Here is a 13,464-nt window from a genome sequence, read left to right as displayed (position 1 = left end):
CTGGTCATTTAAACAACCACAAAAGCCTCTTTGAATGTGGGGAGAAACCATCTCAACAGCCTGGTCCTGCTCTTGCTGCACAGAATGACCTGGAGAGGTGCCAGGTGTGAGGAGCCATCCGCAGTCAGAGCGTGACAATCCCAGCCCTGCTCCCAAGCACCTGAGAGTCAGAGCTAATTAACTCACAACTTCAAGGTGTCATTTTTCTTCTCCACTTTAGGACTGTATTAATTTCACCAACTTGTCGACCAAAACATACAAGCACCAGATGTTCCCGCTTCTCCAAAATCTACTTTCTCTACCTGCTTCATTTACAAGTGTCACAAAGCATTTAAAAAAATATATAACTCACTAAACATGGAAGTGATGGTGATGTCAAATGTACTGGGACAGCCCTGAATGAATCAGGCAAGAGGAGGAGGAGGCTGCTTCACCCGAGGAATGGCAGGAGTTAGCAGTGACAGGAGAATCCACAGAAGGGCTGGGCTGCTCCCCACGCTGCCTCTGGAGCTGGGGCTGCAGGTCTGGGTCACAAACCCAGCCCAGCTCCGTGGGTTTGGGGACAGTGACCAACACAAGCAGCAGCACCTGAGCCTGAGCAGCATCTGCTCAGGGGTCTGTGGGCATGAACATGCCTCTGGCCCCTGGAGGAACAGCACTGTCCCTGTCCCAGCCACCACCAAGGGCTTCTCTGCTGCTCCAGCCAGCCCAGGGTCACACCTCCGTGGCACTGGCAGGAGTCAGGATGTGCCTTTGGAATGTCCCTGCTGCCAGCACCGGTCCCTGCTGCTCTGCCACCCTCACTCATGGAACTGAAAGTCCTGAAAACCCCCAAAAAGCCTTGCAACACCAAAGAAAATGATGTTTAGAATTTTAAAATCAAATAGAAATAGAAGCTTTAGAGAGGCAAACCTGTGCTCAGCTGCTCAAGAGCCCTGATTTGCAGTCCAGCCACTGCCACCTCTCATCCCAGTCTGATGGATGTAATGAATTAACCACCTATCAATCAAAATCTAGATACCCAAGATTTCATGAAGATGAATCTGAACAAGTGTCCTGGAAACAGGAGAGATAAACCAGACAATGCTCTAGAAATCTGCTCTCACTTCTATCCTGCTAGAAACTGTCACTGCAGAGACAGAGATGGTGGCGAGGCGATACCAAGGGTCAGGACATTTTCTCTGCTTTTCCCAACCTGCCTTGGCCCATATCAGATATAAAATATCCTGTAAGCACTGCGACAGGGCAGCATTAATGCTGCAGGAACATATGGCCTGGGTTCCTGCGAGATGTTTGCCTGGCCACAGCAGCTGCCTGCACAATTAATCTTTGCCAACAGCGCATGTCAAGCCCAGATGCCCATGTTCAGCACCTCGTCACAGGTAACAGCAGAGCTGTCACACATACAGGGCTCTGCAACTGCTCCACAGCCTCAAACTCAGTGTGCTCACCAAATCCAAGCACAGGAGGCACAGCATCACCCTCCTCTCAACAGGCAGCTTGTTCAACCAGAAAAAGTGCATTTTTTATACATTACAGCAAAAATGTATGGCCAAGGTGAATGTATTTTATGAAAATGATCAAGCAAAACCAGTGTTGCTCTCTCTCAGACAGACATCCCTGCAGTAGGGAAGCAGCCAGCAGTGCTGGAGATGAGGAAACATGGTGGGGATATCAAAGGTTATCCATGGTCACCATGGAGCTAAAGACAAACCCACAGCTCAGGAGAGCCACACAGGTGTGAGTGTGCTCAGGGAGAAATTCAGGGCAGCAGACACAGCTCAGCAATCTTTTTATAGCACACATTCCATATCTCCATGTGCAAAGTGGCCACAACAGGCAGCTTTAGCAGGGGTGATAAAAGCCATCACTCTGTGGAGAGTTTAGCATTCAACTGAGCAAATCCTCCTGCACCTGTCTCACACCTCTGCTGAGGAACTGTCCCAGGGATCACTGACAACACCCTGCATGTGATCTGTTCCAGGGAATATACTCTGGTATCCAGCACAGAGTGACTGATTTATTTTCCAACAGATGCTTAGAGAGACGTGGGAAAATGACAGGGATGCTGGATCTGAAATAGTCTGTGTACTTAGCAGGACTATGATCCCTTTATTATCTAAAAATAAACACTTTCAGGGGGAGGAGGAAACACTTTTTTGGGGGAAGGGATGGATCACAATACACCTTCTTTCTCCAAAGCACATAAAACATTGGGCAACTACTTTAAAATATCAGTAACTCTCACAGGATGGAGACAGACAGTTAAAACCCAGGAAGATCATGACCGGACTATCTGAATTGTAGCCACTTCCATGTAAAACATTTGGCAATTTCAGGGAAATATTTTGTATTTCAGAGCTTTTCAAGATGCTGCCAGAGCACTGTGATCACAATGACTCACTGAAGTTGTACAAAGAAAAGAATCAAACAGGGACATTTTGAGCCTATCCAGAAGGAAATGAAGCATGGCAAGAAAACACACTATTTTTATCGGTGCTTTGTTTCATGTAGCAGTTGCAGTGTTGGAGTCAGACAGCTCCACACTCTGTATCACACTTCCAGAGAGTTCCTTGGAGCCTCTCCCCTGCACCTCTCAGCTTCCCATGGCAGCAGCCAGGGCTTGCCAACACCTGGGGAGGCTCAGCATTCCAAAGATTGGAATGGATGTCTCAATCTGCACCTTGAGTCCTCTTCCCATCCCTTCCACAGGAGCAAGCTGCTGCTGTTCCCTGGTTTTATGTTCCCTGGTGAAAGCAGAGATGTCAGAGGTGGCTGTGTCCTTCCCCCTTGGCAGGGCAGGGCTCTCCCAGGCTCCCTGCAGTGACTCCTGTCTGGGTTACAACACTTCAACTGCTTGGCCCAGAAGCTCTCTCAAAAAGCTCAGCCAGAAAACACCTGAACCTCAGACAAACCTGTGGGTAAATTACAGCCACTGGGTCAGCCACAATTAATTCTTTTAGGCTAAATTTAGGATGGCTTCCAGCCTCAGCTTTATAGCACCTCAGCTGAAAGTCAGAGGGGCCAGAAAAAAGCTCTTCCATGCGGTGGTGTTCTTACAAAGAACAATTTTGAATACTTGGCTGGCATGGCCAAAGGAAGAAGCATCACCTGGGAGAGGAAAACTACCACCCAGTTATTTGCACTGCAATCCCAACCTGTTGTATCTCACTCTGTGCACACCATGTCTGACCCACACCCACTTCAGTGATTTAAGCACTTCTTGATTTTTGCCCCAGTCCTTTTGGTAAGAAGCTTTTGCTCCTTTCAGGACAATGCTCTTCCTGCAGCTGGTTTGGCTTTTCCTTGTTTCCTAGGATTGATTTAGGATGTTACTGTGCCCCAACAAGGAGTTTTTCAGTTTCAGAAACTCTGAGGTGAACCCCCAGTCCTCTCCCCTCACTACACACCACTGCTTTACAACCAGAACATCTGCAGTTCCTAAATAACTCACTTGGGCTTGGGGTTTATATAAAGATCTTGACTCACCAGATTTCTTGTGGCATTTGGATAATGAGTTGGAAAGTAGCTTCGTGGCTTATAGATTCAGGATACTTTGCATTTGTAAAAAGAAAAAGCTAATAAAACAAGCCCCCACCTATCAGCTCTCATCTCAGGGGCAGAGGAACATGTGGCACACACAGACAGTGCCCCGGTGGGGATGTGAAATCAGTTTTACTCAGGAGTATGTGAAAAGAAGCTCACCAAGCCTCTCTGCCCTTGCCCAGGTGGATTTTAATCCCATATTTTCCTATAATAAAAAAAGCATGGCTTGCTTCCTGGCAGTTCATCAGAATCTCCTCATAATTTAACTTTACATACACGAGATGTCAGAGCTGCCTGCAGTGCTCACCCTGCTCATGCCCTTCCCTGCTCCTCACTGCATTTTGCTCCAAGTGTTAAAAATGGTTTATGAGGAGGATGTTGCAGTTGCTCCCAGTCACATCCCAGGCAGGTTTGCATGCCCACATCTGTGTGTGCCAGCCCTCCACGTACTGGAGTACAGCAAAAAGCACTCTGCAGGCTCTGATGAGCTGAAATGCCTGGGAGCAAAACACACAGCAGATTGTTTTACACTCTCAGAAGCTCTAATGGCAGTGACCAGCAATGAACAGAGGCTGATGCACCGAAAGAGGAAGGAAAAGTTTCCTTTGATTTCCAATTCTTTGTTCCCACGTACAAAAGGCACTTTGAGCACTTTCCCTTCCTGCGAGTTACGCACGGAGTGACTGCAGGGATCTCTGCAGATATTCACTGTCTTGTGGCACTGCTGGAACGACCCACAGATCCACACTAAGTAACTCAGAACCACAGAATGATCTGGGCTGGAAAGGACCTTAAAGCTCATCCCTTTCCAATGGCAGGGCCACCTTCAACTAGCCCAGGTGCTCCCAGCCCCACTGTCCAGCCTGGCCTTGGGCACTGCCAGGGATCCAGGGGCAGCCCCAGCTGCTCTGGGCACCCTGTGCCAGGGCCTGCCCACCCTGCCAGGGAACAATTCCTCATTCCCAATATCCCATCCAGCCCTGCCCTCTGGCAGTGGGGTACAATTCCTGATGCAGAGTCCCTCTCCAGGTTCCTTGCAGCCCCTTCAGACCCTGGAAGGTCCTTCAGACCTCTGAGGTCTCCCCACAACCTTCCCTTCTCCAGGCTGAACATTCCCAGCTCTCCCAGCCTGGCTCCATAGGGGAGGTGCTCCCCTCAGCACAAAGCTCTTCTCCAGCCCAGCATGTTCTGTCACAGCAGTATTTGCTATAAAGACTATTTCTATTCTGTGTATAGATAATTATCCTATCAACTTCCCCATCCATGAAGAAAGCATTTTCATTTGGAGCTGAGGACTGATTTTGTAGTGCCAGTCCAAGTAGAAGCTGCAAGAATTTTGGTGCCATTTATCTTGCTCCATTCTGCATTTATCTGGCTTCAAATGCTGCAACTTTGGGGGTCTCAGGGACTTTGTTTCTTTCCTGGAAGCTGTTCCACCACTGTGCTCCCCAGATCCTGTGCCTGTGATGAAACAAAGGGCCCTTACTCACACACTTCTTTCTACAGAACTGAATCCTCTTCCTGCTCTTGGCTTATTTTCATGCACCAGCAACTGTTTGAATTTCTAAAATTGTTGCTTTTCTGGTCAGCCTTGGCCTGTGCTGGCAGTTCTTCCCAGCGAGCCTGGGTGATGCAAATCTGCAGCCCAAGTGTTAAGTTTTTAATAAAAGCATATCTACTCAATGCCAATAAAATGTTTCAAGCACCTGCAATTAAACAGTCTGGAGACAGATCTGCTCGTTAGAACATTCAAAAAATCTGACAGTCTTTCAAAGAGATGAAAAAAGGGGACAATTGTTTGATGTTAAGTCTTTACTGCAAGAAAAATGAATTTCTCTCCTTCTCCAACAGTCACCAGGTGGTGACTGGGGACTCAAGGAGAACAAAGTCTGCTGGTCACATTTGGGTTTGATCGATTTGAGGGGCGGTCTGCAGGGTTTTTTTATTTCTCTAAGGTACTCCAACTTTTAAACAAAAGTTTCTGGAACTCTCCATGGGATTCCTTCTGCTTTGGTATTTTGTCTCTGTGTCAGTAGGTGTGATCACATATGAGCCATCTGCCTCATCAGAAATCTATAAGCAGCAAATGGCTTTTCAAGCAGTTCAAAATTGGAATAGAAGGATGTGAACAAGCAGTTATTAAAACAAGATGTTAATATGAGAAGAGCCAATTTATTTTTATTAAAAATGTAATTTAATCCAAGAATTCTCTGGAGTCAGTTTGATGGGCAATGCATGTGTGTGGCCAGCAATTCCAAGCACGCTCCAGCAGGTACAGAGGGGGCTGGGAAGGACCTGTGCTGCCTGGGGGCCTCAAAGCTTCTTTGGAGGATGAGCTCTTTGGGCTGGGGTGCAGAAAGGCACCCAGCCCTGCCTTTCACAGGGGAACAGGTCCTGGGTGCCCTGGGCAGGTGTGTCCTGCAGGCACCTCCCAGGAGATGCTCAGACTCCAGGGCAACGGGCTCCAGCTTTGGCTGGCAGAGGCAAACACCCAACCTGATGGGAACTCTACCCCACAGTCATTCCTTACACCTCTCAGCCCGACTGCAGTTTGGGTGGGAGTCTATAGATGAACTTCACGGAGGCTGCAAAAACCAAGAAAATCAACGTATAGCTGGTAAAAAAGGAGCTTGAGAGACAGCAGACTGTAACATCAACAGGCTGGAGCAATTCCTCCTCTCAGGAGCTGGGCTGGGGCATTCTCACTGCTGGTTTCTAACACCTACAGCCTGTATGATCAGAAACACTCCAATGGTTTCAGCTCTTTTCCCAGGCATCTTTAATGCAAAATGCTGTTACAAAACAGCCTTTGCAGGCTCCCAAAGCAAGTCCTTCCCCTTCCTGGAGACAGAGCACAGCCACCTGAGCTGGGAGCGAGGAGAGGATCCAGGTTTCTGAGTCGAGATAAACAAAACCTTTCCCTAATTCACCACTGGCAAGCTCTGTGCTCAGTGAGAAGGCAAAGAAAACTTCCCCCCTGCTCTGCGAGGCAAAGGCAGGCACAGGCAGCTATTCCAAACATTTCACAGCAGTAATTTTCCATTTCCATTAAGAATGACGGTTTAAGCTTTTTTTTTTTTTTAGATTTAACTGTAGTGATGGAGAATTTTGCTCCTTCATCTTAACCCCCTCCAGCCTGGCTTGCTCCCAGCACCCATCGAGGCAGGGCTGAGGGAACTCCTGCGAGGTGCTGGACAAAGCTGGCTCCTCCCACACACAGAATTCCAGCAATTCTCAAAAGAAAGAATTCAGGCAGGCTGGTAAGTCAGGGCTTGAGGAAGAAAACACAGTGACCCACTGAAGCTGCCTTATTTCTGCCCTGTAAACCCAGACTAAAACCACCCAGCTGGCTACTCTGGCACAGCTCATCCCAACAGCTCCTCCTGCACCCTCCAAGGGAGCTCTAAATATCCCATTAAGTCTTCAACTTCACATTAATTTCTGTGCTAATTGGCTGGAGACCCACAAGCAGGAAGGATGATGTTACTCCTGAGGAAGAGCTGATTTCCAGGAACAAAACCACGCTAAATAAATTGACTGCTTGTTTCTGTAGAGACCTTTTGATGAAAAATTTTCCGCATTTTCTTTTTCCTCAAAGAAAATTTTAAACCTGAGGAGGTCGGAGCCCAAGGGTGACACTGGCAACGACTGACTGCTTGTCAACACCAACAGAACTTCCAGGTTTTCCCCAGGCAGCTTGAAGAGTTGCATGCTCCTTCCTCCTGCTGCCAGTTCAATGGCTCCTGATGGCAAGGGAGCGAATTACGGCTCTATTTGAGCTACAGCTTTTATAATTAACTCTACAGATTGATTTCTGCAGAAATCATTCTTTAACCAGGAATTCCCTACTCCCAGAATGGCTTCTGCTCAGATAAACTATTTAAGAGGTTACCTGGGACTCAAGTGCATTGAATTTCAGTTTCATCTTTCAAGCACAGCAATACTTTGAATTACATTTCATACATTGTATTTCTGTGTGCCACTGATATCATGACATTTCTGGGACTACTGTAATTACTGATTGACTTGACTCATTCTGAATCCAACATCTTCCTGGAAAAATACCATCTGAGCCAAAAAAAACCCTCCAAAAACATATAGGGCATATAATGTTGGGTTTAACCTGCATCTTATGCCTAATGCACACATTTGTTCAGCACAGCCACCTAAGAGGATCCAAGAAGTAGCTATGAACCTCATTAGGAATAAACTGCAAAATAAATTGTCTAGAAAAGGAAATAAAATCTCACTTTGCTGTTCTTGATACTGAGAATCTTTTAGAGATTGTGGAGAATACCCGAGGTTTGGGGACAAGCTGAGGAAGGCAGCTGAGGAGGAGGAGGATGGAGAGCTGTGCTGCTTGCACTGGCACCAGACAAGCCATTGTTACCAGAAAACACAGATGCCATTTGTAAAACAGCTTAGACAAGTGCCCCCTAATTATCTCTCAGGATTCACAACATGTTTAAATACTCTTAGAGCATTAAAGAATCAACCCAAGAGCATGTAATGTAATATAAAAGCACTCTTTCAACTGCTATGAACATCTACAGTGTCATTTACTAATCTCTTGGTGACGACCCTGAAATTAAGGCAAGACTGTGCAGTGGAGCATCTCAACTGCAGGCTTGGAAGTTCAGAGATGTGACCTTTGTAAAGCCAAAATCCATCAGTTAAAGCCCTTGTGCATTTATAGATACTCAGAGCTTCCAATGTGTGTTAAATATATTGTCCATAATCCCCAGTCAAAGGTTAACAGCTGCACTTCAGGAGATGTGGCTACACTGGTGACTACAGCTGGGTCATTATTTCATGCTGACTACCACGGTGCTTATTTTATCCAGGAGTAGATTTATTTAAATAGGCAGTTAGTTGTTGGAAAAGCAAAGATAGAAGACTCTGAAATACACACAATTTCAGCAATGGGGGGAGGAAAACACCCCCACAGACTTGGACAACCACCAGAAACATTTAGATTCAAAGAGAACCTAACTTTCTTCAGATGATTATTTTCAAAAGCAGCAGCATTTGTTTGGAACACCCTGCGTTAGACACCCGTATTCTGGGAGATAACTAAAAAAAAACTTACATCAGCCTAGTTGGCTCCTTCAGGAAAGAGCAAGCCCTCATATCAGGGAAGATGGATTTCTAAAAGCTTTTTCTTCCACATGCTTTGTTCCAACTGCAAAACTTGACCTTTGGTTTCAGAAGGTGTGCACAGCCCTCACCCCAGGGCAGGGGCAGAGAACTGCTCAGCCAAATGCAGGAGTGGGAGCACAGAGAGCCACCCCGGGATGCCCAAAGGATTAGGATTAGGATTAAATGTTAGGATTTAACGTTTTAGGCTTTATGTTCAGGGACCTCTCTTCACCTGTTTAACAGCACAGTTACCTGCAGGTCAGACAAAAGGTAAACCAGTCCTGCTCCTCACACTGCCTTCACCTATGCCCTCCAAATCTCCTCCTGCTGGGGTGGGTACAGGTGAACATCCCTCTTCCTTTTGATTAAAAAGACCAATACAGATGGGAAAACCTGAAGAAATTCCAAGTAATCCTGAGACAATACACTTTATTTTCATAAAATGCCATTTTGCCAATTTTTCTGAGTACATATTTTCTGTTAGTTCCTCCTTAGCAACAACCGCTTATTTGGATGTTTTAGATCAGAATTTCCTGTTGCTTTAAAAAATGTAAATTACACAAATCAACAGCACCCTGCAGTCTTCAGGGGTTCATCCAAGTATCTAGTTGTTGACATTTAAAACACCAGGCTGTCAAGAAGGAAGAGGATAGTCTAGTGCTTATATAAACTTAATTTCCTTGTTTCCATTAAAAAGTTATTAATTAAAAGGTAGTCTCAGCCTGGCTCACACTGTTCACACATAGCCAACTTCCTCTCATCCTACTCCATCGGGAAGATTATTTGGCATATTTATATTCTGCTCAGGCAAAAATAGTATTTTATAATTCATCTTACAGCATGCCCAGGAGCAGCGCTAGCACCTTCACAAAGCACCTTCCTGCAGCACAGATGTGCACAGGAAACCACTGAAGCTTCCCACATTTACTAACTGCAGGTTACTGGAATGTCCTGGCCAAATGGAATTAGAGCTATGACATAAAAACGACCCTTTCACATCAGTGATTCCTTTGCCATGCATTTTGAAGTTCCTAAGTCTTGATGCCTATGCTGCATTTCATCCTTTGCATGTACTAAGGGAAAAAAATCAAGTTCTGCAGCAGGACACAGACAGCCACTGTGATACCAGAGCAGTCCTAAGCAGCAGCAGCAGGTTGGGGTTTGTCTCCTCACCTGGGGACACAGGGCCTCCAGCTGGCTGGCTGACATCCGAACCAGCTTCACACCCTCCTCGTTGTTGGAGATGGAGCAGGCCAAGTTGGCAACCTGTGTCAGAGGGGGGAGAAAACAAAACACAGCTGTTAGAATTGGGGGTTATCTCCTTCTGGAGAAAAATTTGCCTAATCCCAACAGTGACCACTAACCAGTAACCCATCATGGAAAAAAAGATTCCCCATTTTTTCTGTTCTAAAGAGTTTTGAAACCACTAATGGCACCTGTTCCTTCTGTAGACATAAAATTGTAACACTGTGGTCATGGAATCCCAGACTGGTTTGGGTTGGAAGGGACCTGAAAGCCCATCCAGTGCCACCCCTGTCATGGCAGGGACACCTCCCACTGTCCCAGGTGCTCCCACTGTCCCAATGTCCAGCCTGGCCTTGGGCACTGCCAGGGATCCAGGGGCAGCCCCAGCTGCTCTGGGCACCCTGTCAATTGTCTCTCTCCAGCTTTCCTGGGGCTCCTTCAGGCCCTGCACGCCCACCCTGAGCTCCCCCCAAAGCTTCTCCTGTGCAGGTGAACAATGGCAGCTGTGCCAGCCTTTCCTGCCAGCAGAGCTGCTCCATCCCTCTGCTCATCCTGGAGCCTCCTCTGGCCTGGCTGCAGCAGCTCCAGCTCCTGCCTGTGCTGGGCCAGGGCTGGGGCAGCTCTGCACGTGGGAAATCACCTGAGCACAGGGACAGAATCCCCCTGCCCTGCTGTGGGACCAGCCCAGGGCTCGGGGGGTTCTGGGGCAGGTCCAGCTGGGTTTGACCCACCCCCAGCCAGTCAACCAGGGCAGAACTCAGGGTGATGCTAAAGAGCAGCACTGGCAGCAGCTGCAGTCAGTTTAACAGCCCAGTCCCAGCAGGGAGAGACAGCAGAACCCCAGAGGGCTGAGCTGGTGTGCTGGTGCTCCATGAGGGCCCCTGTGTGACAGGAGGGGTCAGGTAAGGCCTGGCAGTGTTCCTCCAGCCCTCCCCTGCTGCAATTCATCAAATAAAACCAGTACAGGAGATCTTCATGATGCATCCACAGGCCTCCAAAATTTGAATAGGATCTCTTGTGATGCTAAAAACTTTACTGCACAACCTTGACCTGCTGCACAGCATCACCCTTAGCTAGGTCAGCCTGAAGCAGGGAGCTCTGTAACATCTGCTTTTTCAGAGCACGGAGGATGGGGACAGCACAGAATTTTTTGGTAATTGAAGATATTCCTCATCCCAAAGCTACTCTCAGGGGAAGGAAGTCTGAAGTAAGTTACATTTCTCAGCTGACAGGTGAATGACAAGCATGTTATTCTGAGCCATTTGAACACAGAAAGCTGTAAAAATAGCAGCAAGTGAACTGAGACGAACACCGAGTACTGTCCTTCCAGAGGCTGAGCAACCTGCAAAGCCCCTGTAAATATGCCATAAAAGCATCACCAGGAGCCAGCAGATGCTCAGTAACATCACTGAACCAGATTTCTCCAGATACTTTTCTCTATAAGCTGAGGAATTTGCATTCTGCCTTTAATTAAACTATTCTTTGCATTCATGTAAGTAATTCTGAAGTAGTATCTGCAGCTCTACCACATGCTTTTCCCCCTCCCCAAGCCCTTCCCTCATGGCAGATGTTCCCACACAGAATACATTACTGTCCTGCAAATCATCAAGCACGTGCCATTACACTTGAACAGCAGTTTTCATCAATCCCATTATCAATTTGGGGAAACAAAATCAAGTTCCCACTGCAAAGTACAGGGCCTCTTCCTCCCTCCAGCTCCAAGCCAAGTTACAGAGGATGGAAAACAGGGGTGTCAGGAGGAGAGGTGTTTCCAGCACAGAACAAGCAAGCAAACAGATGTGCCAGCACGTATTTGGAGGAAAACAAACTGAAGTTGAGAGAAAGACTGAGCAGCATCAACAACACAGAGGAAACCCTGCCAGCTCTCAGGAGCATTTGTGTCCTGCTCCTGAAGTTTCTCTTCCACTCGTGTTTGGATTCAAGTCCTACACATGCAGGGGTGAATTGCAGGGTGTCCCCAGCTGAGCCAGGGCTCTGTGCTCCTCCTCTCTGCCCCCACCCGTGAACAGCTCCAGCCCTGCCCTCTGCACAGCACCCCAGCAAACAGCCGGCCCTGGAACACCTTCTCACACAGGGGTTGTGTCTGGTTTTTCCTGTATATCTGCCATGCCTTGAATCCCTAGTTCCCAGTGAGTTGCTGGGGTAATATAAAAGTACATCATGGTTTTGTTTAGAGGCTCACAAGAATCAAAAGACAATCAGATGCCATGATTTAAAAGTCAAATAAAGATTTTGCTGTTGGTTTAAGCACAGGTCATATTTTTGAGAAACACCAGTTTGCCAATATTTTTTATGGTCCATATTTCCCCATCATTCCTGCCTCCACAGCAGCATTACAACCTCTAGGAGCCAGGAGAACACAAAGTTCTATTGAGTAGGGGCAGAATAAAAGCGACATTGAAGCACCACAAAATCAGCCTCTCCGATATCTGGAGATGTTGTGCTGTCTCTCAAGCCAAGTGTGATGAATCAAGCGCACAGAAACCCTGCTCTGTCTGAACACAGAGAGGCAAAGAAGTTAATAATGGAGTGTCCCCACTGTGGTATAATGAAAATTTGCTTTTTTGCACAGTCATTTTTGAACAGTCATTTTTCTTCTGAATACCCAACTGATGGCAATTCTTCTTTAGAAAGCGCCCGACTGGCACTGCCAGCGCTCATGAAAGAAGCGTGTGTGCTTCCCTGACTGAGGGTCTTTGGCAGTTTAAGACAATCCAACTGTTGGCTGCCACATCCCATCCCAGGCTGCGCCTCCAGAGCTCAACCCTTCATTTCAGCACGCTCATCCAACAGCCAGCTACTCGCTCTGGCAGGGGCTTTCTGTGCCAGATCAGCACACAAACTTCCCTGCAAACTCTCTGCTGAACATCAGAGCGAGGCACAGACGTGGCAGCAGCTGAGATGACTTCAGAGTGCTGCAGACAGGGCTGTAAATTCACAGCAGTGCAGCGTTTACTGCACCCATGGGAAGGCTCTGTCTAACTACTGGAAAACACTCACATGCCTCTTAAAATTTGGAATTTAAGAAGAGCTGTGTCTACTAATTAATCAAGTTGTAAATGGCGTAACAGTGAGGTATTTTAAACTGTCAGTAATTATAAGGTGCTCTATAACATGAATTCTGAAATTGCATGTACCAGCTGAGGTGGATGGCTGCAGGATTAAGAAATTTAATTTTAAAAGCACCTGAAAGGACTCATCTTCAATAATTCCTGGGTGATCTGACAAATAACTTCAAACTCCCTCTGTCTTCAGGGGATAGGGTAGTGCTGGCCACTTTTTTGGCACATACCCATAATACATTGGATTTTGTAGCTGAGATGAAGATCAACTCTTTCAAAGCCCACAGAGAGCTTGGAAATCATACATTTCCAAAACTTCTAAATTAAATAATGCACCTCAAGGGAACGAAAATTTCCTTTAAATCAAATGTGAATTAAATAGTTTCTCCATGTCTCCAACAAAAGCAGCTGACTGACATAGTAAGTGGTCAGACTTGATTTAGAAAGAAGA

At 46.8% G+C, this 13,464-nt stretch overlaps 1 protein-coding gene across 1 annotated transcript in view; it reads right to left on the bottom strand.

Moving 5' to 3' along the window:
* CTNNA1 (catenin alpha 1) overlaps positions 1 to 13,464 on the bottom strand; it is a 101,482-nt gene that overhangs the window by 21,422 nt on the left and 66,596 nt on the right. Inside the window, exon 10 of the mRNA XM_005428629.2 lies at positions 9,859 to 9,951. Within this exon, the coding sequence (XP_005428686.1) occupies positions 9,859 to 9,951 (93 nt within the window). The remainder of the gene's footprint in view (positions 1 to 9,858; positions 9,952 to 13,464) is intronic.

Source organism: Geospiza fortis, unplaced genomic scaffold, assembly GCF_000277835.1.
Source record: "Geospiza fortis unplaced genomic scaffold, GeoFor_1.0 scaffold608, whole genome shotgun sequence".
NCBI classification, from domain to species: domain Eukaryota; kingdom Metazoa; phylum Chordata; class Aves; order Passeriformes; family Thraupidae; genus Geospiza; species Geospiza fortis.
Note: the sequence above shows the minus strand (reverse complement) of the source record. Positions and strands in the feature narration are given on the sequence as shown.